Consider the following 25,990-nt stretch of genomic DNA (forward strand, 5'->3'; position numbering starts at 1 on the left):
CTTAGGCGCGCCCGCCCCGCCCGCGCCCCGCCCGCGCGCGCGCCCCACGTCCCAGGCCCCGGTTGGCGCGGTAGCTGGCTGGCTGGCGGGCAGGCAGGAGCTCGCTGGCGCGAGCTGACAGACAGCTTCAGCGGCCAATGGGCGGCGAGGGAGCTGGAAGGGGGCCCGGGGCGGCTGCGTGCGCCCAATGGCAGCGCGGGGAGGGGCGGGACTCCTCGGCGATATAAATGGAAGCTGCGTGGCTAATTCTGGTCGCTCACAGTATGGCCGGCGATATTAGCTAGCGCTCGCTCAATACTCTTCTCTGTAACGGGGGAAACACACGGACTACAAGGACCCGCACCGCACCGCACCCCCGCCCGGACTGTAACCCCACGGCCCGCGCCCCGCGTCCCGCGCCGCCGCCGCACGGAGGAGGAGGAGGAGGCGCCGGCCCGGGCCGGCTCCCGGTGCGAATCCCCTTCTTCCCCCGCCGCCTCCTCGACCCATCTCCCCACAGCGCCGAGGAGCCGCGGCGGCCGGGCCCGCGCGGGGCGGGCGGTTGCGGCGGTTCCTTTCTGCCGCTGTCGGTTGCCGCCTTGTCGCACCATGAAGGAGAGCGGCGCACACTTCTTCGAGGGCACCGAGAAGCTGCTGGAGGTCTGGTTCGCGCGGCAGGAGCCGCACCAGGGCAAGGGCTCCGGCGACCTCCGCACCATCCCCAGGTCCGGCCGCACCGCGCGGGGCCAGGGGGTAATGGGGGGGGGGAGGCGGGGCGTGACCGGCCTCCTCTCATCCTGCCCCGAGCTTGGGGGAGGCCGCGACCTTCCGCCGCCCTCCAGGGCCCCGCGGACAGCGCCACAGCCCGTCTCTGCCGGCAACATGTGGCCGCGCCGGGGCGGTGAGGCGCTGCGGGGCTGGCTCGGCTGCGCCGGGCGGTGGTGGCTGCTGAGGGCGGGTGTCGCACATGGCGGGCGGCGCGGGGACTGTCACGTGCGGCTTGCCCGGCCCCGCCGCTCCCCGGGGAGGAGTGGAGGCCGCTGGGGGGGGAGGGGCAGCCTCGGGGCTGTCACCAAAAGGGTATTTCAGGAATGCGCTAGCGCCGCTCCCGCACCGCCCAGGTCCGGGGGGGGGGGTGGTGCAGGGCCCACGGAGCCTCCCGAGCACACGTGCTCCGGCCTGAGAGCTTAGCTAGGGGGCGGCTACTCCCTCCCTCGGTGCAGTGTGAGCAGCGACCTGCTGGGGCACCGCTCGCCCTCCTCCAGCCGCGTGGGGGGGGGGGGAGGCTGCTGCTGGTTTCCCTCGAGCTTGTCATAGGGCGGCAGCGTCTTGTGAGAGGGGAGCCTCTGCCCAAAGCCTCGTGCCTGTGCCTTGCCCCAGGCTTCATGGAGCTGAGGGGAAGCTGGGAGGGTGTGGGAAACTGCAGGTCGCTGGGGATTTTGTGGAGTAACATGGAAGAAAGCTTGCCCCGTTCTGGTTACTGCTTTACCTTGAAAGGCAGACAAGTAGGGACTTGGAGGAGGAGATGCTGTTTGATCATCTCTGAATAGACAAATGCTGTAAATGTCTGTAGCAGTGCAGAGTATCCTCAGTGCTGTGAAGAAGCCTTGTCTCTTTCCTTTTTAGGTGGTAAATGCTACAAAGAGTTGGAAGTTAGGGTGGTCGGGGAGGGGAGGTGCATGTTACTTCTGCTATCCTGTTTCCTTTCAGTTTAAGTTCATTGCTTTTTTTGCAAATATTTTTGTGTCCCAAGTGATTGGGGGGGGGGGGGGGTCTTAAAGAACTTGACTAGCAGCAGGGCTAGCAGAACTTGACTTGTATCAGCTCAGGAAAAAGCTATGTTCAGTGTGGCATGGTGGGGAAGAGTGCAGATGGTCCCCAGGAGAATCGAATTAATGCTGGCTGGCTCAGGAGTGGTGGTGGGAGCTTCTGATCTGGAAAACTAACCACTTAGAGGTCCTTAGTTCACTGGCTTTGAAGTCTTCCCAAAAAAATACGGAGCGAGGAAACTAAGCTGCTAAAGGCTGTCTGAATTACTAGTAGGATTTTGCAGTCTTTCTCTTAACCTTCATGGTGTATTTGAGTGACATCTTTCAGACTTGGTAGACATCCTATGTGGTGTGACAAATGCATCAAGTGAGCAACAGTCTTTCAAGGTAGTTCTTTGCCTTCTGTATCGTGGAAAAGTCCATACACCATTCTCTTTTAGTGACTTGGAACTATGTACAGTTTTCAGATGTGCCTAATGACTCATGGACTCTCGGTTGTAGGTAATTTAGCATTTCTGAAAGCTGAACCTGTTTGCTAGTGAAGTCACAGTGAATGTTTAAAAGTAGATTCTGAAACTTTCTTCATTTAATAAATCAAGTTTCAAGTAGTTTATTTTTAGTGTGTGTGTACATGCAATTGGAGTACATAATTTAATTCTGTGCAGGATTTTAAAATTCAAACTAAACTTTGCTACTAAAACTTAGTAGGGGGTAGCTGGAAACTGAAGTTCCTCTTGCTTTGTACTGAGATATACTGGGTCTTCCTGATCAATACTAGTAGACCAAGCTAACATGCACAGATGAAAATTCCTATGACATGTACTCTGTAGAAGTTCAGTTTCTAAATACCTGTTAAATAAAATCTCAATGATAATTGAAGTAGCTTTTAAATAACTTTCACGGGACCAAGTGCACATGTAACAATAAAGGTTTATATTGCAGTTAAATTGTCTTGTACATATTTTTTTTCTCTTCATAACTAGTACTGGAAAATAACTTTCACTATATCCTAGAAATACTTCTAGGTACTACATGTGCACAAGCTTGTTTCCAGATCTAAATGAAGTCAGTCTTTGGTTTGGATGTTGACAATTTCTCTGAGGGATAGCTTGGCACCAGATTTTCTTTACTTTTACTTTAGCCTCTTGATTTTGGAGTCAGACTAAAGTACTGTAAAAATACAATTTGAGGTAATTAAAAGTGTTTTTTATATTGAAAGAACAACTTGGATATTAAACTAAAGCAATCTAAACTTCCTTACATGAACTAAGAATTGCTGACATATGAAGCATCACAACAGTGCATGTATAGATAGATACTGGCTTTGTTTAAATAGCATCAGAGGTCCCACTCGTTTAGGCCATGTATATTTTGATACTGTGTGGTAGATCCATGAGTGCATAACTGTTCTAAAATCTAAGCTTTAAGTTTTTGGGTTTAAGTTGATGTGCCACATTATTGTGAAACATTAACTGAGGTAGTATTTCCTTCCTAAGGCTACAGATATAGCTTTAACTTGAGTTGCGAAATAACGAATTCTATATCAGTTTTGTTTTAACTCCAAATATAAAGACATGCTATATCATGAACATTTAACTACTGCAGATCACTTCATCAAATGTTCATGGATCCCAGACCTCACAAAGAATAGTTCCCAAATTAAGTCTTCATTTCTCATCCAAATACTTCCTGGTGTAGGTAATAAATGCTGCTGCAAGCCCCTACCTTCTGTAGCTACCTGATCTCTTACATTATAAGCAGCTGAAACCATAATCTTTAGTCTTAATCCATTTAAACTGAAATTTCTATGTCTTTGTCAGCACAATTCATTTTGGAATGTCATTAACTGAAGTGATTCCATGGCTAAGACTAAGCAGAATATATTTTGAAAAGTGATCTTTTCTTTCCAAAGCTCTCCTGCCCCTGTGGTGTGTAATGGGGACTTCTGGGTTACAGGTTTGCCATTTGCTATCTTAAAAAAAAAAAAAAAAGGAAAAAAAGGCAAGAAAGGCTGCTTCATACCTGTACAATAAGGTTTACTGATATGTCTGTCCATGTCATATTGGCACTGGTAAAAGGAAAATAGACATTATTGGCAATCGGCCTTTTTTTGGCTGATGTGGCCGATAACGTCACTGATAAATTCCACCTGGACGTGTGCAACTGCAGCATGCACACAGCCCAGCAGCTTGGAGAGCAGTAACTGGCTGTTAAGTCTATGGAGGAGGGGGTGGAAAGGGGCATAGGGGCACAGATTGAGGTCCCCATGGTGAGGGAGGGAGTGGGGCTGGGGCAGGTACTGCCCACTCGGGGGCATATCCCCTGTGTGCCCCAGAATCTGTGTGGGGCAAGGGTGGGCTGCATGCTCAGTGCTGGGGCTGCACTCGGTGGGTGGGGGTGTGGCAGCACTGTTGGCAGGGGGAGCTATGAGGGCCTGCAGTGAATTTTGGGGTGGCTATAGCCCAACCCATAGACCCCTGCCTGCCCCAAATACAGCCCTGGCCCGGCCCTACTGGGAAGAATCCATTGCAGCCCCTGGCCCGGAGTGGGCAGCTCTCCCTCACCCCATGCACAGATTTAGGGGGCACATGTTTCTCCCCAGGGTGCATGCAGTGGCAGGAGCTGTCCTTTAACCCCTGCTTTCCCTGTCTCATCCCCACCCCTGATGAACCACCCAGGCTCTGTCCTGTGCCCTGTCCTGCCCTAGCTGGGCAGCCTGTGGCCAGCCACACTCCCTCACTGTGGGAACCCTCAATCTGCTTCCACCCCCCCCCCCCCCAACAGACTTACTAACCTGATGCTGCTCTCCCAAGTTGCTGGGCTGTGTATCAGCAATCTAGTCGGTATTGGCTGACATGGCTGGTCAGTAATCCACCATTGTTATTGACCCAAAAAATCCTTATCGGTGTACCCCTAACATGCTCATAAATTTGCTATAGTGTAACAGCTAAAATATCTGGAGAGTCGATCCTGGCTGATTGTGCTGTAGGATATTGGAGCTCAAGAGTGCTGACCGTACTTCATATTCGCACCATTCCTCACAGTGAATGTGTTCACCCTAGCCCAGGAGTAGCTTCCCAGTAATAGCAGCTTACCCAGCTTTGAGCATGGGTAAGGCTGGGAAGACAGCTCCTCCGCTTTGATTTCATGCACTGATTCTGAAATATTTTTAAAGTTACTTAGTTTCGGGCAACTTTTCTGCTGCAGTGCATGTTTTACTGTAGTCAATAGATGGCATAGGGCTGTGAGGACACAGAGACCCTGCTGTAAGTAGAGTTGCATGAATTTCTTTTAAGTAAAACAGGGTTGGAGGGTGGCGCACACATCCACGTGAAGGATGGAAAGGTGAAGGGCCTTTGTATGCATTGGTTCAGATACAATGATATAGATCCCTAGACCTATGTTTTAATGCCAGCTTTGCATGAAGCTGCCATTACAAGAGTGCAGTGCCATCTAGGACCTGGCTGCTGAACTCAAATGCAGCTTGCCATGGAACGTATAGCCTCTCAAAACAGTAAAATGACCTCTATCTTCTTAGCAGGGGTTCAAACCTCAGAGCCTTCTCCCTACTTGGCCATGCCCATCTTGTTGAACTATACTTCCTCTTGTTGATGTCCTCTGGCTCCACATGGCTGCTCAGTGGGCAGGCTTCAACAGAAGGGATGGGGGGCGGTGCTCTTAAACTGCAAGCCTCTGGCTTGCTGGTTAGGATCCTTGGCCAAGTGGAAGATGTAGGTCCAAACCATCTCTTGATAAAGAAGGAAGACTGTTCCCTGAGTCTCCTACTCCCTGGACAAGCAGCCCTAATTGGTAATCTCTTGGGCTAAAAGGCATGAAATGGTAGGAAGTTACATATTTGCAGCTAATATTTTGGGGGCTTACATGGTGGGGGGATATAGAATCGTAGGAAAGCAGGGCTGGTGGGGAGCTCAGGGTGAGGTCCAGACTATGAGGGCACACAATGCAGTGGGGGTGTCTACATGCTATTTGGCCCTCAGCCCTATAAGCTGGACAGTCCTGCTTTAAAGCACTTTTGGTGTCTTAACACTGTAGTTTTCAACCTTGTTTCACTTGTGGACCCCTAAAAAGAAAATGAATTGAGATGCAGATCCCTTTGAATTGTAAGTGTGGATATTCACACACTTTTGACTTTTTTATAATAATTTTTTGCAGACTAAGAAATAATCTGGGGACCCCCAGAGGTCTACAGACCACAAGTTGAAAACCATTGCCGTAACCTGCCACAAGTAAAGCAGTAGGATGAGGACACCTATTGTGTCCTCCTGCTGTGATGTTTGTTAAAATACGCTTGAGATCCAAGTTAGTAAAATATTGAAGCTTTATGAGTGGCCCAAAATGCCGCTTAATGGGCTAAATTTAGCCATATACAATTGGAATCAGATTCTAGTTTCTAACTGAAAGCAAACAAGTAAAAATGTTCCTCATAATATGCTTAAATGAAACAACCAGTAACTAGCCCATTTGTGGTATGATGGACACTAAATGCAAAACCAATCAAATTGCTCATATCTTTACTGAAAAACAGCAATAGGTAGAAGTAAAACCAAGGACCTTCAGCATAGTTGTCTTAAGATCATCCTAAGAAATGGGAACACCAGTGGGGAGAGTTTTAGGAAATTCAAGTGTGTGAAGATCAAAGATGCAAAACTTTTGCCTGTTCATTAGGGTAATTAGCATTTTCCAAGCAAATCTGTATTAAGCACAGGCATTTAAGCACTACTTTGTAAAGATTTTGAAATTTATCATGGGGGAAGGCTTAGGAAGCTCATTCTGGCTTTTCTCGTTACTTATACTGTTGGCATTCTGTCTCAATGGAAGTGTCATTGAGGACCATCCTTAGTGATTTATGGACTGACTTTTCTCCTGTCAAAACCAATATTACATCCCTGTGGCTATTGCGATACCTGCTTATGTAGGTATGCTTTCTAGTGTTTGAGAGCAATTCAGTACATGAAATCTAGTACTGTGCAACTAGTGACAGTGACTTGGAGTAATTCCTTTATCCTATGTAAAAACCAAGTAGAGGAAATAAATTATGTAGTTTTAGCGTTGACAGTTTTTATGCTACTTTAAAATATCATTTGTACTTTGCTGCATTGCACGTTGATTATAAATCTCTTAATCTGACTATTTAACATTCTGTTTTTTGGGTGGACTTCCGTTTCAGAAATGGAATCTCTGGATTTTTGGCTATATAGAATACTCTTGAACACTGCAGATTGGACTAAATTTGAGCTCTTTATATTTTAAATTGTGATAAAGAATAAGTTTCCATTGAAATGTCAAGCAAATGACTGATAGCAACTTTAAATTACTTCAGTAATGAGATGCTCAAGTGATAAATTAGTATGTAAAACAGTTAAGATCTTAAATGTTTTAATAACACAGGTCAATGGGACAACCACAGGGTCCATCAGAAGTTTGTTACCTTCAGGATAAATGGCTTGTATTTTAAAAGCTATCACTTAGGTTTTATTTGGTAAGAATTTTTGCTCATGTCAACAGGCAGAATCTATTAAGTACAGTTCAGATAATGCTTTTGTAGTTGATTGAAAGATTGGTCTGTAATATTTACTGTACAAGTAACTGTGAACACAGCGTGGTTTTGAAATGGCACTTATTCAGATTGTGCTTTAAAGCAAAATGCCTCGTTTCTTTGAAATCGGTTCTTTAAGAACTGATCTAGTTTAAAAACTCAGTCTGAATAATATCTGGATTCTTACTATAAAATCATTCTGTTTTCAGAAGTTAGTCAAACAAATGTCTGAATACCAAAGGGAATTGGAAATTCGGTTTCAACTTCACACTACTGTGATGGTGTATCAAACCAGAAGACTTGGTCTTCAGAAGAACATACTTACAAGTTGAATTTCAAACATTGGGTAAAGTATACAATTTTATACAAAGGCATGCAACTCAATCTAGTTAGGTTAAAATAATTGAGTGGATTCTCATGCTATAGCTTTTAAGCCTCCAGTCAACTTCTTTAAATTTAGCCTCTCTTTCCTGTTTCTGTGTAAAATACTTTCACAAATTGAAGAGCCAGCTGAAAGTAAAATAGAATTTTTCTTTATGCATTACTCCTAACTACAGTAGGAAAAGATTTGTACGGAAGTAGTAGTTTCAAGCTGATGGTGAGTTAGTGTTTGTTTGTTTGTTTGTTTGTTTGTTTATGAAAGTGTTTTAAATATCCCCCTCAAAGCCAGTGAATGGTCTTTAGTTACAAAAATATTTTTGTATCTATTAAGCAGTTGGTGTTTAACTTAACACTTCACAGCTTTTGAAATGAATAGTAGTTCATCTTGTTTCTTAATTTTATAATTGAGCATAATTAGCTGATAGGCAAGGAAATAACAAGGACTACATATTGGTCAACTACTGTTATAGCTATATGAATTAATTCCTTGAGCCATGCATAAACAACTATTGAAGAAGTTGAAATAGATTAGCCTGTAACAATGTGGTTCTGGAGATAAGACTATTTTGAAGAGATAAGGGAAACTTTTTCCTCCAAAGACCACGTGGTAAGAAGTAGTTCCATACTTGTATGAAAATCTTCTGGTATTCGATGAAATAGATTGAAATAGATTTTACTCCACTGCCTTGGATCAGTAAAAAAATATTGCTTGATCTGATAGTCAAATTGTACTGAACATGGAGCCACATAAAGAGTTTGTTGCCTTTTGAAAAGATTTTATAGATTTATTTTTTCCCCACACTAGAAACTTTTGCAGCAGTGTAAAATGACCTATACCAGTACAACTTATCTTAAACTTGAGTAAGCTGTATTAATGCAAATTTTTATTGTTGTACAGCATGATCTTTTGTGCAGAAAAGTCCTCAGTTTAATAGTTCTAAGTGTTTTTTGTGTTTTTGTTTTTTTTTTTTTTGTTTTTTTTTTCCCCTGTAGTTGGGAGCCCTTCCCACTACTGATATAGAAAAGAGTGGATTGCAACTATGTGAAACCTTGTTTATACATTAAGCAGTATCCTGTACTGCGGGCAAATGTAGAACAAATCAAGATTTTGCTGATCGTGATTTTCAAGGGCATAGCTCCATTTGGCAAGGAAAATCCTCACCTACTTAGCTCAAACACAAAATTGAATGCTTGGCTGGAGGTAGGGTGGATTGCCACTGTTGATGAACTAATTCTTATCGAATAATAGAGACACTCACCTTTTTAATAAAACTGTAAAACTTGTAAACTTTACCTTTTTCAATTCCCTGGACTTTGCTGCTGAAGCTTTATAATGAATTGAATGAACCCAAAAGGCTCAGCATCAGACAATTCAAGTTTCAAGGCTACTGTGTTAGGCACTCATTGCAAATGCCAGACTATCATGCACTGACATACATGAGTTGGTTGTTAAAAAAAAATCCTTCTTCCCCTTCATTTGACATTCACTGTTAGTGACTATAAAACAGAAAGCCTTTACATAGTGGAATCTTCCAGTTCATGCTTGACAAATGCTAAAGTTAGATAGTAAAGTAGAGGATCATAGCGTATTTTAGTAGTGCCTACCTTTTTAGCTTTCTATACAGCATTTCCCAAACATCTTTCTGGCATGTATTCAGGAACTTGCTGCATTCTTGGAGAAATAAAATGACTTGGCTGTCAGTAGCAGATGTCATTAATCTTAACACGTGAAAAATGCAGTCACTGTCTCTCAGTTGAGGATTTTCTTAATTAGTTGCAGTTATAATATTGCTTTAGACAGTAAACCACCCACTACAGAACTGTATTGACTGGGACAAATGAGGAAAGATCACACTTATCAGAGCTGTAGCACTATGCAGCAATATGTTCTTGAATAAATATCTGAACAACCTAGAGGCTAGAAATAAATGAAGATTAAGGTTTTTGGGGGTTTTTTTTACCACCTTTGTCATCACTACGTATTGAACTCCTGTTTTCCCTAGCACAAAATGTGGATGTGCAGGTATTCAAGCAGTGTTGTGGGGCTCTTTTTGAGGAGGGTAACTAGCAATTCTGCTACAAACTGGTTTTAAACATCGGTTTTGTTGTTTTTCTAGCACCATGTGTAATCCCTGTTCAGTTCTTATGTACCAAAATGAGAGAGTCCCGAAGACTCCTCCTTTCTCCCTCCCCTGTCCAAATATCCCATAGTCTTCTTTTTCTTGCTCGCTTGCCTGCCTTATGGCAGGTTGTCAGGGAGCCATTCCCTCGCCCTAGTCCTCTGGGGTTGGGGAACTTACCGAAACTGCAGGGGCTCTGGCAGTGACTACTGGAACTGTCAGGTGTGAGGAAAGCAGTTCTCAAGCCTGCTACCACTATGAATGGAGGGCTGTCCTTGGTGGTTGGTGCCTTTTCAGCTGCTGTTGATGGCATGTTCCCTGCTCCCAGCAGGGGAGAAGACAGGCTGAGCCCAGAAACAGGCTGCTATCGCCCATGGCTAGAGAGAGCTCTCCTTTGTGGCTTTGTAGTTTTCCTTCCTTGGGGCTACAATGGTTGTATGCTTCCCTTGTCACACTTGTCCTGCTGCAGATAAACACCTGTCCATATCCAGAATGTGTGCTTTTCTTTCCTTGCATCCATTATTGGCCTGCTATTCAGCAGTAGTTAAAAATCAGTTGCAAGTAATAAAATAGAAGGTACGGCAGACTGGCATTTTAGAGTGTTAGCAGCACGGATAAGTTATTTGTAAATACCTAGGCAGAGACTAGAATTCCATTTTTTTTTCTAGGTGCTTTAGAAAAAGTGCAACACAGTTCTTGTCCTATTAATTCCTCAGTTTGAGGCAAATTACACATGAGTAGAGCCAGGACACTGGTCAGCACCCCCTTCTCTTTGCTTCTGGCCATGCTGAGAAGCAATGCTGTCTTCCTTCAGAATCAAGCCTGTGGGGTGCCTTAGGTTTCAGCATCACTTTCCACCAAAGGCTACTGCATTATCTCTGTGCTAAATGAATAGTGGAAATCAGGCCTTTACTGGCTTCCACTCCATTCTGACTTCTCTGCCCCTCATTCTGTCTCCCAAATTGGCAGCAGTATACTACTGCTTCACTTGGCCAACCAGTAAATAATGTGTGTAGAACATCAGCAGAAACCATTTATCTCAATGTAGGCACTGATCACTAGTCATTAGATTAGTAGAAAAATAATTAATCAAACTTGCCTATTAACATCCCACTCAGGTGTCAAGGCAAATCATTCTTTAATTGGCAAAATGAATAAACACTTCAATTCACCAGATTGCAGTTCACTTGCTCTTGCATTTTCATTCCCTTCAGTGTACCCCATAATCCACATTTTACAAAACATCAAATATTTTATTTCTAGTTGACTATATATAAACTTTGACACTGCTTTCGTTTTTGAGCTGCAGATTGGTTAAATAAATTGTACTGAAATCAAATTCAACATTAGTGACTTTCCTCCTAGATTTTTGCTGATAATTCTGTTTCCCTTCATGTATGCTCATAACCTTTGTGCTGTCAGACTTGTTTTATAATGCAATCCTTCTTCTTACTTTAAGGCCATGTACAAGTATTCATTGAATTTCTCCCAGTGAAACATGCCCCTTCTCGTGAGAGTGAATGGTTCTATGCTCCCCTCCCTTGTCTGGATTGGATGGCAGGTTTTCTCCTCATGAATCTTGGTTTTTAACCTTTAAACTCTATTGTCTTTACTTGCACATTAAGAAAATTGCATAAAATATAATGCAGTGCATTGAACTTGGATCAAAAACCAAGTAATCGCCAGTAGTTGGGGGGGGGGGGGGGGAATAGCTAATGCTTATTCATAGTTTTTACCCAAGCTAACTTTTTTTTTTTAAGGCCATCAAAGTTGGACCGTTTTATAATAGTCTGTTTTTCTGTGTTTTTGTTTTGAAAATGCGCTCACGCGTTTTCTTTTTCTGTGAAAGAATATGCTGTAATATTCAGGCTTACTTAGATGCTCAGTCTCAGGCTCGTTCACAGCTTGGGTCTTATGTTGACTTCCAGTTACAGCCCAGTTGTGATGGGGCCACAAGTGAGCAGCTAAGAGTTGGCTCAGGCCTGGGGCTTTGAGATGGGGACTATATTTACTCCCACCCCTGTTGTCTGGGCTACAGCTTTGTGGATAGGGCTGAAAGTGGATTAAAACCTAGTCTCTGGAGGGATGGACAGATATTGTACTTTCCTGGAGTTGTATTCTGAATACCCACCCTCTTACTTTCTTCTCCTTTCCTCTTTGGAGGGGCTGGGGGTGTGATAGAGCAGTGCTGGATGCTGAGGGGGCTGATATGCTGGTGCAGTGGCGTTACACGTGGTGCTACAAAACCTACCATGACAGAAGTTTGCTTCATCCAGGAACACTTGTAGCACTACAGGATCTGTGTACCTATTTCCCCTTGGTGTGTTTGCTGCAAATGTAACAGCTGTCTATGGCTTTGCACTAGGGAAACTTTTGTCTTGTTCTAGTGGTTTTCCACCTTTTTTAACTAAAAGCACCCCTCCAAAGAGGAGTTGGGTGGAGCGGGGCTAGATTGGGAAGTGCTGCAGCAAGAGAGTACTCCTGCCTACATTAGGCTTGTCAAATAAACATAATTTGAACAAAAGGAACACTTTCTCCTCCTCTGCAGCTGCTTTATGATCTGGCTCTGCAGAAGTGGCCTGGGACAGTTTCACCTGGTTGGTGGTAACACCCATGCTGGTTGTAATTGCACAGTGGCACTCAAAGTCTCATAAAACTAAAGTTGAGAACCATTATCCCAGCGTCTAGAAGCTTTAGTTTCCAGTGCTGTCATAGAGCTGCCAATCACTGTGATTTAAAAAACGAGCATTTTGATTTGTATCCTAGTATTAAGATGGGGACTACATTCACTCCCTGCTCTGTACAATGCCTGTATTCTATATTCATTAAACTAAAAATTCAAATAACCTAAATTAAAAATTTATAAGACAAAACATGAGCCTAAAGAATTGGAAAAATACACAGGCAAACAGAGGATGTGCGGTGCAGCCAGCTTGCAGCTCCTCAGGACAAAGGCAGCAGAGCGGCAGCCCACATATGCCTTCCCCAGGGGTGTGCACAGCAGCAGGGAGCTGCACCGCTCAACACCTCTGGATGAGCCTCCTGCAGCTCCATCCCATGATTTGCCCTGGCCCTGGGGCTCCATTTGCCCTACCCCACTCCCTTTCTGGGGGGGGGGCCTCAATTTTTTTTCTCCCTCCTCTCCCCAGCCCCTTCCCTCTCTACAGACTTACCTGCTGGGTGCTGCTCTGCATGCCACAGGATTGCATCCCTGTAGGGTTAACATATTTCCTGCTTCAAAAGAGAACATCTGTGGCAGGGGGAGGCTAATATGATGTGGGGGTCGCAGTGATATGCCTGTGCCTTACCACTGCCCCTCACTCCCAAGCCATAGTTCCCCGCATCCCGCCAGGGTAAGCAGGGACACCCCCTCCCTAGGCTCCAAACCCTACGCACTCCCACCCCCCAACCATACAAAGTACCCACATAATTTTGAGTTTAGCTGTGTGATTAAAATTGGGATTCATTGTGATTTAACTTTTTAATCTTGATCAAATCTTTAAATAACTTTATAGTCCTAATATGCATGGACTTGAAATTGCTGACTTACAAATACTGTATGTTGACCTGGTTGATTACTGTATGAATATACTGGTCTTGTCTAATAAGGGGTTGAAAAGTAGGACGGTGTGAAGGTATTCCAGGGCAGAAAGTTCTGTACCCCATGGAGACTAGCTTAGTAGGCTTGAAAGGACTGTTTCATGGAGAAAGAAACGAAGAAGTCTTGAAAACCTGAAGATTCAGACATCCTACCAAGTGCCTACAGAAATCTGTCACTCCAGCAGTAGGAGATGGAAAGTTTAGATGTATATAAAACTCTTGGGTTTTTCCAATGTGATGCCCTACTTTGAGTGGGAGAACTACAGAATTTTGTTCTGGAGTGGGTAAAGGCAAATGCCTGACCCTGAGGTGATGCAGTTAGAAGAGGAACAAGTGCAGCTAACCTTCTCATAGTGGAAGGGACTGTTACTGACTTTTTAAATGTATCCAGCTGAGGAGCAAAAACTTAATTTTATGTCAGATAATATCTACCCTTCTGGCACAGTTTGGCTTCTTTTGTGGCTCATTTTATGATCACTAATAAATAATCAACTGTAGTATGGGTTACTTTAAAAATTCTTCTAGTATTAGGCTTAATTTTAAAGTAACTAGTTTGTGGCTTACCTATCTGTCATTCCTTAAGAAATTAGCTTTATTGACTGCAGTAGTGCAAGATTGGGGCAGGGGGCACTTCTGAATATGTTCATATATTAAAAATGCATAGTTTATCTACTGCAACTTGTTATGGAATGTACAATAAATGCAAAAAGTGCAACTTAAGTGATCTGAAAACATTTGACAGTTGCACTAAATGAATTTAGGAGACGTTTTGAGAGGCTGTAATCAATCACACTCTTGACACAGACAAGGAGGGTTGTACCAGTCTTCTGAGAACATGTGAAAATACTCCCTATTCTCCAGAATATTTGTCAGACATGCTGTGCCTTAGATATTTTTGGTCTTGACAAATTTTGTCCACTCCTGCTTGTTTGGTTGGGACTAGCTATCTAAATAGTTGAACTTTGGTGATTTAAGGGGTAGCATTTATAATACTACTAGGACAACACATTGTTTAACCTTGAAGGTAGATAAAGCAGTTCAGTTACTGTCTGTCAAAAAGCTGCTGCTTGAAGTGGCACAAGACAAATCTCAAACTCTATATATACTGTGATAAGCTAAAGGAAAAATCTGTTTTAGCTTACAAAAGCAAATTATTTCTTGTATTAAGTGGGTAATATCCCACCACACTGGCGTGTAAAATGACAGCTTATGACTCCCTGCTATTCCACTTGTGACTCATCAGTGGAATTAGATGTTTATTTCTGTTAATGTAATGGAGCTCTGGTCTCTGCTTAACACTGTCTAGAAATAGTCTAGGATGCTCCAAAATACCTGTCAAGACAGATGAGGGAGGGAGTATTCCCATTTTATAACAGGACAGAAATCAACAGTTATGCCCAAAGTCACAAGGCTACTTTATTTAACCACATAATGCAGGTGATTTCTATTCAAGACCATGTTTATTAATAACCCATGATTTTGCAACTTATATGGAGAATAGTGGCTTAGGTGCACTGTAACTAAAATGTCTAGTGGCTTGAATTCAGATTTTACTATCTGCAGAATATGAGCCAGGCTTTACCAACTAGTTGCTGACTTGCTCATTTGGTTTTGTGATGATATATAACAAATATGGGTGTTTGGGGGGGCCCAAATGCCAAAGAAAGAGCTAACTTGTTCATATTCCTGTCTCTCAGTGCAGTTGACTGAAAGGATTAGTACTGTCTTACCATGTTCAATTAAATTGATACTTTGCATTCTTCATCTGCAAGTATTATTAAAATGTAAATACAGAATAAATTGGTTCGTGGAAAAAGTCTCAACTTGGTCTTATGGAGTTAAGTTAATCAGTGTGGAAACATGCATTGCCTGAAAAAGGGAATAGTTGGCTATAAGTTTAAAAAAAAATTTGGTTAAGCTCAGGGCAACTTGAAAAAGGTATAAACAGCTATGTAAAACCAGTTCTGCTAATCTGAGCTGGGCAGGAAACCATTATTTAACAATATAGTTTAAAATTCTGGTTGTGAGACTTATTTTGGCTTTGCCACTCTAAATATTTAGTGTTTTATTTCACATGGCATCCTTCTACCTTAATATATGGAATGAAAAAGTCTTTGGCAAAACATCCTCTCAATATTGTGTATTTAACTTACTGACTTTTTTTCTTTTGCAGGTTTGAGTGGGACAAACTTTTGGAGAATGTGCATTGTTTGATCATAAGTGTGACAAAAACTGACAAGCAGGAAGCTTATGTACTCAGGTAAGCTTGTATTTACAGGAGATGCTTTGTTTTTTCCAGAAGCATACCTAATGATATCTCTTTTAAGGAAGTTCTGGTTTCTTTCCAATTTTACTGGATGACTCTGCATCTTGCAGGATCTGTTAATGACGGATAAATCCAAATCAATCCGACTTTGTTTGCATTTTTCAATAATTGTACTGTTACTTGTTTTTCAGCATCTCAAAGGATTAAAGAACTAGCTTAATGCCCATCTCCATCTTTGGCAGGGGCTGGACCAGATGATCTCATGAGGTCCCTTCCAGCCCTAATGTCTGTGAAATCTCTTGTTTCCATCCTATCTACTGATCTAGTAGATCAGTAGGAGTCCCAAATTAAGAGCTTATGGAAAAATGTACTTGGACTATGTTCAATAGCAAGATGCATTTCAGAATAGCAATTGCAAGAAGAATGGCTAATTTTTTAAATTTCAAAGCTTGTGTCTATGTGGAATGGTACAAATCTGGCTTAACCATTTTAAAATGTAAACAGAACTATTAAACTGTGAGGACACTTTATAAGACTCCACAGCTTTTCTGACAATTTAGGGATTCTTCCTTCTGGTCCATGTAGCACAGTTGGAGATCTTGGCCAGCTTACACCAAGAAAATATACCAGTTGTTGTTTTTTCTCTGCTTCCAAGATTAAGGCAAAAGAAGCTTGGGGTAGGAGACTGGCAAATAAGTTGCACTGGGGAAACCTCCAACCTCTCCACAGACTTAATTGCATCATTTATTACAAATCAGCTGCAAATCATCAGTCTGCAAATCATGACTAACTTATACAATTGTACCTTTCAACTTTTTAAACCATATTCTGTGCAGGGTTGCTCTTTCCTGGCCTTAACTTTATTTATATTTTAGTCCTTTCCCCTCTCCCTTTCCCTCCTCCTGCCCAGCTGAGAAACTTGTAGACCAGGGGTTCCCAACCCCCAGGCCACAGTCTGGTACTGGGCTGCAGAGGGTTGGCTGCCAGTCCACAAGAGGGTAGGTTGCCGGATTGGAAGTCTGGAAGTGTCCACAGTATAATGGTCTGGCAGACAACCCTTTTTTATACTAAGTATATTTAAAAAAAAAAAAAGGGGGGGTTGGCTGCCTGCCTGCAGTATGGTGGCCACTTCTGGCCTGTGGCATAAAAAGTTTGGGAACCCCTGTTATAGACAGTGGCATAAGCAGAGTTAATGCCCAGGGACAACCCTGTTGGAGTGTGTGGGGGGAACAGCAGCCTTACCCATACTGGGAATTCCTAAACAATCCTAGCTGAGCTGTTGCTGCTCCACATAATTGGCCTGCCCCTGTTGTTGCTCTTAAAGCAGCAGTAACTAGGAACTTTTTAAGGGTTCCTGGCATGGACAAACTGACAAAATTAAGACTCTGCAGTGGTAGGGGAAACTTTGGTGCCCTTCCTAACATGGCACCTGGGGCAGGTGCCCTTCTTGCTCACCCCTAGTTACGCTATTGTTTATGGGACCTACACTCATATTTATACAAAGGCCCCTTAAACTTGCTGTAGAGTTAAGGGACCATGAAATAGAAGTAATGAGACCTATGCCCAGTTTTCTCTATAGCACACAAGGATCAACATATATGAATCTGCAACTAAAAATTTGGGTCAGGATTTGAGTAGTAGTATACAGTGTATCTTATATATAGTGTCTTTTCTTTTCTGTGTGTGGCTGTATAATGCCCAGATTCTTTACAGACATACCTATTCTATATACAACTATCTTCAGTTCATTTTTTTTTCATTAAAAAAAAGTATGATTTGTTTTCCAGCAGACTTCATATCTTCACTTCCTGTTGTTTTATAAAGTTCACTGATCTAAATCTCATTTTAGGAAAGGTGTTTTGATAACCAAAGTGATGTCGTAGCTTGACTGTGGCCAACCTGCAGCAGGCAGTCCACACATGGTTCAGGTGGTCTGTGTATAGCATGCAGTAAACAAGGCAGGGAGTAGAAAGAAGCAGACTAGGCAAGGAAGGGTGTTTTCAAGGAGGGGTTTACCTGCCAAAATGCTTTCCCTGCCCTGTACCTCATGCTTTCCTAATAGGAAGAGAAGTTTGTGCTGCTTGCCTTGCTATCTTTAAAAGTGATTTTTAATTTGTTACCATAGTGAAGATCTGAGGAAAGAAGATGCCTTAGTGTTTTGTTTAGTCACTTTATATATTGGATACAGTGGTCCAACTAATCTAATCTGAAACAATGCTGTGAAAATGTGCATCACATCAGATTATTCAGTTTAGTCTCTGATTTTTACCAGTAAATATCCATCTTGGAAGAATGCTAGGCTTAAGCTTTCTATAGACGGTATTTACTAATCAGAATTTTTTTATGTTAAATAAAAAAAGCTCTGTCTTCATAGAGCTGCTCATGCTGACTTGTATGTGAATGTTTGTCTGTTTCATTCGTTTGAAGTCCATCTCTGTGAGGGCAGTAAATGTTAGGCCTAAGCTTGTTCAGCTGCTGCTTTATTCAGGAAAGGGTATAATAATTCTTCAGTTTAGAACTAATCTCATGCTGGACTAAAGGTTCTTGCCTAGTTATCTGTGGTGCATTATTGAAATCTGAAGTGTAGATTTTTTTCAAAGGTGACTTTGCCTTATCTGACACCTTGAAGTAATCTGTTTAAGGTCACATATGCTCATAGCATTAAGTATCCATCATCTGAAAATAAAGGTAGGGATGATGCAGAATGTTTAGTTGGACACCTGAAAATTTGAAAGTCTTGGGTGAAGTCTGTTTGGCACAAGGCATACTACTAAAATTTACAAATATTAGTATCTCTATTGGTTAGTCTTAATACCGTTGGCTCTGAGTTGCTGTCTAGCAATGGCTCATAATTTGTCTCTGCTTGCTTTTTTCATACGTAGGAAATACACTGTGTTAATGTGATAAGTGTCTCTAGGTTGCACAGTGAATTAAACTTTTTAAATCTAACTTTGTTTCCCCCTGTCAGTGAGAGTAGCATGTTTGTCTCCAAGAGACGTTTCATTTTGAAGACATGTGGTACCACCCTCTTACTGCAAGCACTGGTTCCCCTTTTGGAGCTTGCCAGAAAGCACAGTGGGTTTGACTCCATTCAGGTAAGATGTGAAAAATATACTACCATAAATCCTTAAACTCCCATTTAGCATGCATTCTTCTATAGTTTATTTAATGCAACTCCTCTTCTATAACAAATCTCTTTTTTTTCCAAGCTCATATCCTACAAGCACTTGCATTTTATAGATATAGCTTTCTACTTTTTTTAAATGTTATCAAGTCAGTCTTTTCTTTCAACTAATGCATGTCTGTTTTGAAACCAAGATTTGCTCAGTGTGGATAGGGAATAAGTACTAGTTGCTGTAAAGCTGTCAGTGAGTGATGGGTTGCAGTGTACAAGTCCTAGATGGATAAGATACTAAGGTACTAATGTGTGAATATTCACTTCAGCCTGGATATACAAGACTTAGAAAACTGTTACTTTTTTTTTTTGATTCCCTTAATAAGGGTGAGCGGAGAGCCATATGCAAGTTTAAACTTGAACCTATATCTAGGATACCTAATAATACAATATGCTGTATGTCTTTACATTTTTTTTTTTTGTTTTGCTTTTTTGCCTTTTTATTTTTTCAGAGCTTCTTTTATTCACGTAAGAATTTTATGAAGCCTTCCCACCAGGAGTACCCACATAGGAATTTCCAGGAAGAAGTAGAGTTCCTTAATGAAATTTTCCCAAGTGAGTAATTGTCATTTTCTTTTCACATAGAATTAATGTCTAGTGTTTGTCCTTAATAACATGATGCTAATGTGTGGCAGTCATGGTACCCTACGTGCTAAATTGCTGCAAGAGCTGTTGAGAACTGCACTGCAGGATTTTGCAGCCAGTGCAGGCTCATCCAACATCAACTACCTCTACTAAAGACTGTTCCTTCTAACTGCTTGACCAGTGTGTCCATGTGGGAGAGGTTACATGTTGCAAAATAAAATTCCTAATAGGATTTATTTTCGGGACTGAAACTTTGTCATACTTATTGCTGGCTAAGAAGCCCCTTTTAAAAAAAGAGAAAGTCAAGAAGTTCCTTTAAACTAAAACTAGAATATTTTAAAAGGTGGAGTCTGTTTTATACATCTGACCACTTGATATCTAGCAGGGAAGTTCACTATAGTACTTTCATGGTCACAGTAACATTTCCCTCTAATAGTTTCAAGGAGAACAGTCCTCTGAAGAGACTAAACCTGGTGGTTCTTGGGTCTTTTGCTATGTAGGGGAACTTAGCATTAAATGTACTTAGTTAGAAGAGGCCTGTTGATAACTGCTAGCTTGACAAATCTGCTTGGGATCTGAAATTTGAGGCCTCCCCTCCTTTTTCATATGATCACTGGCAAGCTCCTGCAGATCAAATGAGAAAATTAGAAACCTGGAATATTTTGTTTTAAGGTGAAATTTCAGAACTTGTCTGGAAAGTAGAACCAACAGCATTCTTTCCTAGACATGAGAATCCAGGTCATGTTCAGAAACTTGGGCTATAGATTTCAGAAATTTATAGTAGAATACTATCATTAGCAGGAATTTGGGTTTTCTGTGCGGAATGGGAAAATGTGGTAAAACCCGGATTTCTTTAAAAGAGAAAAGTCTGACAAACAGTTGGTTTTGGGTTTGTTGTTTTTTTTGTGTTTTGTTTTTTTCCCTAGTAGGCTGACAGTTTCAGCCTGCAAGGGCGTGATGAAGCGGGAGGAGGGTGGTCAGGCAGGGGACACAATGTGCATATACAAATGCTCATGGCAGCCTGGAGAGCAGCTCCCGCAGGTAAGTCAGGGGGAGGGGGGAGCTGCCCAGATGATGCTTGGGGGGCCTGGGGCTGGAATACATGGCTGTAGGACCCAGGGGGGGAGTGGTATGCAGCACACTTCTGGGGGGGAGGGGCAAGTGCCCTCCCAGATTTGGCTGGGTGCAGGCTTGGGCTCCCCACCCTCCTGGGGCCTCTGCAGCCTAGTGGGCAGGACCCAAAGCGACAGGGCTGGGAAAGGAAGTTCAGTGCTGCTGCTGCAAGCCCATGCTACCATGGGAAGGGCCCCCTGCCTCCTGGCAGCAACGGGGTTGGTGGCATGGAGTTGTGCCTGCCCTTTGTTTTGAAGCCTTGCGCCATCATCGTTATAATTCAAGGTATAAAAATAAAAAATATAATCTAAAATTCAAGGTATTTTGAAACTAACTTGATGTTTCCAATTAGATGGAAACCTAATATGGCAGAAAAATCACATTTTACCCATATTAACCAGATGCACACTCAGCCAGGGTCCCTGGTAGGCCTCTTTAAATGAGCCATTGCTATTGGAGTCTTTTATCATGCTCAAGTGACTGACAGCTATAAATATTCTAATGGGTCACAACCCTAACTTCCATTACCCTTATCAGTATAAGGATTACGTCTCTAATATGAGTGAGAAGTATAGCAGTCTCAATGCAAAAGCAACAACAGCTCTGTAAAGCCAGGCTTTTGAACATCTCTAAGCTTGAAGAAGAGGTAAGGACAGTACCTAACAAGTAGAGAACAGACCAGTTAGTGAGTCATGTATGACTATTGCTACATTTACCTTGTTAAGAACACAGTTTAGTCACCTTGCCTAGAAAGGGATCCACTGGGTTGCATTAACTGGTGACTTTTCTGTCCCCAAATAGATGGAGCAGCTTATTGCATGGGGCGTATGAATTCTGATTGCTGGTAGGTGTTTTATGACTTTGAGATCTATCTTTGTGAAAGAAAGTTCAATTTGAAAAGGTGCTGCTAGTACATATTACAGGAATGCGATTTGTCTTTTTTTAAACAGGTACTTGTACACTCTGGACTTCCCAGAGAATCGGGTAATCAATCAGCCAGATCAGACACTGGAAATTCTGATGAGTGAGCTTGATCCAGTAGTTATGGACCAGTTCTACATGAAAGATGGTGTTACTGCAAATGATGTCACTCGTGTATGTCTGCTTAGAATTTTAAATTTGATACGAGAGGAAGCTGGGGATCTGTAGTTTCACTTTTCTTATACCACAAGATGTAAAATTGTCTGAATAGTTTGCAAGGGCTTCTTCTGAGCCAAAATGGGTTTACTTTGGAGATGACGAAGCTCCTTTTTTGCAGGGGAGAACACCCTGTATGTATAGAATCTCCTGCGGTGATCTAGTTATAGTATTAAAGCTTCCGGAGGGAGCAACTTCTAGCACTTTGTTTTCAAAAGGGAGAAACAAAAATCAGCTTTTTTGTGGCAGGCAATCAAAATCCAAATTTTAAACCATCTCCCTTAACACTATGGAGTCGTTTAAAAGGAAATTAGTGTGTGGGTGGGGAGGAAGTTCTCCAATCTTAACAATAACATTTGGGCATAAACTTGCCCGTAATACTCTTCCAAAAAATAGTAGCTCCAGGAAGAGGTTGACTTGATGTAATCTGTTTTGATGCATTTCCCCCTCTTCCCTCCCCCCCCCCTCCTTTCTAACATCTATTCTAATTTACTATAATTCATTTTAAGCATATGACTGGTGCAGGCTTTGTCTTGGGAAGCTAGGGACATGATGTAGCAGCCCTGTTCATAGAGCACAAATGGAAAAATGTTCAGAGTCTAAAATGTAGCCTATTAGTTCTTGTTTTCAGGTACTAGTTCAACTGAAACTATTTTCCTCTGCCCCAGCCATAGATGAAAGTAATTGCATCCCTTAGATTTTAAACTTACTCAACTGGTGCTCACAATTTTTATTTGTCCCTAGCATTAATGTGAAGATGATTTAATGGCTTTAGGAAAAGTGGCTAGACTAACTGGCTTGGTGTGTTAGACAGTTTGTTTAGGTATGGGTTGGGCTGCATACAAGTCCTGTACTATAGCATACTTGATTTGTTATCTGTGTAAGGAAGAATTCTGCAAATACCTTTTTGGCACTAATTTAGGAAACCAAGCTTTCTTTTGGAGCTAGACTAGAATTTCAGGAGCTTAAGTAAGTGATTGTAACAAATCTCTCTCTCTTCAGATGAGTGGAATTCGTGACCTGATACCAGGTTCTGTCATTGATGCTACAATGTTCAATCCTTGTGGGTATTCAATGAATGGGATGAAATCAGATGTAAGCATTACTTTTTGCTTTCACTTGTTGACTGTTTTGAATTTGAAATAAATGTATAGTAACCAATTGCAATTAAACTATTTTCCAGGGAACTTATTGGACTATTCACATCACTCCAGAACCAGAGTTTTCTTACGTTAGTTTCGAAACCAACATAAGTCAGACATCCTATGATGATCTAATTAGAAAAGTTGTGGATGTATTCAAGCCGGGGAAATTTGTGACCACCCTCTTTGTTAATCAGGTACAAGTATTTTTTGTGTCCCTCTCTTTCCCCCTCCCAGGAACAAGAACACACAAAATAAGGGAACTTAAGGTGCAGAAGTTGAGTAAGTGTCATTGCTTTGAAGTTGTTTTTGCACTTGTGCAATGTTTTCTCGTTTTTTCAAATTAATGAAATATGAACTTTGCTAAAGCAAATTTGAAGAAATATTCACAGTATTTGGCATACAAGCTTGACAAGTACTAAACTTAAAGCTTAGTAAGCCCGAGCATCAGAGAACAGGGCATGGGCTCCAGCTTTTTCAGAAAATTCTGAAGGGACAGATACTCGAGCCTTAATATTTTCTTGTCACCTTCTAAAATGGGCACCATAAATGCCCAAACAGACACTTGTGGAACACCTGGCCATAACAGCAGTGCATCTATACTCAGCAGCTATACTAGTTATCTGATTTTTATCTGCTGTAGAAGCATTATAAATTAAAAAAAAAAAAAATCTGCAGAGGAATTAAATCATGTTCATGTCTAGACAAAATTTGAATCTTACAGCACAGAACCAGGCACTTGGTTTTTATAGACACATCTCAAGAACTTATCAAAAACTACACATCAGGAGCTAGCTTTTGCTTCCCCTTGTAAAGGGGAAAGAATCTTAACAATTTTTCTGTTTGTTTGTTTTTTTTTCTAGAGCTCTAAATGTCGTACTGTGTCGTCTTCTGCCCAGAAGATTGACGGGTTTAAAATTCTTGACCGCCAGATTGCTCAGTTCAGTGATTATAATTTTGTTTTTACAAGTTTTGCCAAAAATCGGCAGCAACAGCATAGCTGATTAAGAATGAAGAAAAAACGCAAAAAGAGATCCCGTATAGAAGGTGGTGGCTGCTTTCTAGATAATGATTCAGGGGGCCATGCTTTCCATTCCCACCATCTTGTAGTTGCGGAAAGCCCTAGATGTAATCATAGTATAATCATTTTGAATTGTATGCATTATTATATCAAGAAATTAGATAACTTGCATGAATGCTCTCTTCTGTGTTTAGGTATTCTATGCCACTCTTGCTGTGAAATTGAAGTGCATGTAGAGAAATCTTACTATATGAGACATTACAACACTTGGAAAAATGATTCAAATAGGATTATGCGCAATACAGTTTTCCTCCAGGTATCACCAAAAATTCCCCACAGACAAGGCTTTCGTCCTCATTAGACTTTGGCCTCAGCCTACTCAGTGGGACAGTTCTTTGTTAATTTGCCACCAGGTACTCTTCATCTGTGCTCTAATACCAGTTTCTAGGCCACGCTTCTTGATTTTTATTTTTTTTATTATTTATTTATTTTTTAACCAGTATGCTCTCTAATGGAGCTGACTTCTAGTTCACACTTCAGTGTTTGAAGCAAAGTTCCTTCACCTGATACAGTTAAGAAAGACAGAACACAGAGTACTACAGGTGGTGGTGGATTTTCTTTTGAGGCATAAAATTGCTTATACTTTTAGTCCTCAAACTCATGGGATTTTGTTCAGAATGACTAACGGACAATATATAGCAACACTGGATTAATGAACTAGCTGTTCATTTCTAGAAACCTGAGTTGACATTAAATTCAGGTCATGAATTGACAACCTCCTTTGTCCAATTTTTTTTTTTTTATGCCAAAGTTGACACTTCTCCATGTTTCCAAACCACCACACTTCTACATATGGCAACCTATACTCCCAAAGAGGTCAGAGTTAGAATACAGGTGCTTTGGTAGAGTTGTAACAGTTTTGTACAAAGTACTAGTTCAGTCATGATTCATTGCTTATTTTCACTTCTGTAATTGTCAATTTTAAGCCATCTTTAAGAGTGACTTCCTAAGAAGCTGATGCTGTTAAATCTACCCATAGGTAGAACCTAGCAAAAAGATAGTGAAATTTACCAGGCTGGGTATGTTGCTCAGTTTGGATTTATTAATAATTACTATATTAATTGCCATTTCTAACTGTAAAGAATGCTTCTAAACTGGTCCAAATGTCCCTTCACTTTGTTCCAAGCAAAATCAATGCCTCTCGTGACTGAAAGTCCTGTAACATTGTTGTGCATGTGACTTATGCTGTATTGATGGTGTTGTGACTTCATCTGTTCCTCCTAATTAATGAGGTGATTTCTTTTACTATGACTTGAGGGCATTAAGTAAATTACTGCATAGAACAAGAGCTGTCTGGGACACCTGCACAGACAGTGAGGTAGAATGCTATTCATAGAATATAAATAATTCTAGAAGTCACTTAATGGGTATTGACTAAAATGTAGGCTTTAAACAGTTGGCAAATTTGCAGCTGTGTTTGCAGATACTGTGGGATTTTTGCAGCTGCAAGACTAGCAAGTCGACTACAAATTTGACACTTTCCTCTGTCCTTGAAATATTGTTTTGACTCTGGATTGATGCAATGGTGGGGTTTATTTTGTTCCTTCTGTATTTAAAAATGAAGCACTTTCTCCCTTTTTTTTTTTTCTTTAGTGTTTCTATACTAAAATCCACTTGGTGGGAAATCAGGTGGTTGGAACACAGTTTTGATTTTATATTTTAAGCATATTGGTGATTTAAAGATCTCTACCAATACTATCAGTTATACTGTAAATGGCACCTAATGATTGCTGGTGCCTTACTGAGGACCAATTTTTTTCAGTGTTTCTTGTTGAACAGTGTCCCAACTGATCTTGACAATTTGTTGGCTTGAGGTCCTAGAATGCAAGTAAACAGAAAATCCCATTTTTCTGAGAAGTTGGAAAAAATACACACATTTTCTAAAAACAAAGCCTTGGCTAGAAAAAAATTAAAGCTGTTTGAATGAATTTATTGAACTATATAGGGTGATCAGGAGAGGGGAAAGCAAGGTGTTATAATTTCTCTCTCTGTGGTGTTAGGCTTTTATCATTTAAAAATATCTGTACCACAACTTAATGCTTCAATAAAAGTTTGCTTAATAAATTGTTTCTAGTGATGATACAA

General features: G+C 41.5%; 1 protein-coding gene across 2 annotated transcripts; it reads left to right on the top strand.

Annotated features, from left to right (window-relative positions):
• Nucleotides 1-242: 242 nt before the first annotated feature.
• On the top strand, nucleotides 243-25,990 carry AMD1 (adenosylmethionine decarboxylase 1). 2 transcript variants are annotated; one of them, XM_019499902.2, is made up of 10 exons: nucleotides 615-704; nucleotides 7,515-7,651; nucleotides 15,580-15,666; nucleotides 18,641-18,767; nucleotides 19,300-19,402; nucleotides 21,347-21,389; nucleotides 21,496-21,640; nucleotides 22,685-22,777; nucleotides 22,866-23,021; nucleotides 23,688-25,990. In XM_019499902.2, exons 4-10 carry the CDS (start codon nucleotides 18,651-18,653, stop codon nucleotides 23,826-23,828), a joined length of 798 nt encoding a protein of 265 aa, XP_019355447.1. In that variant the 5' UTR covers nucleotides 615-704; nucleotides 7,515-7,651; nucleotides 15,580-15,666; nucleotides 18,641-18,650; the 3' UTR covers nucleotides 23,829-25,990. The 2 variants fall into 2 exon arrangements, with proteins under 2 accessions (XP_006261674.1, XP_019355447.1); XM_006261612.4 differs by lacking the exon at nucleotides 7,515-7,651 and having other exon boundaries at nucleotides 243-704.

Source organism: Alligator mississippiensis, chromosome 1 (assembly GCF_030867095.1).
Source record: "Alligator mississippiensis isolate rAllMis1 chromosome 1, rAllMis1, whole genome shotgun sequence".
NCBI lineage: Eukaryota > Metazoa > Chordata > Crocodylia > Alligatoridae > Alligator > Alligator mississippiensis.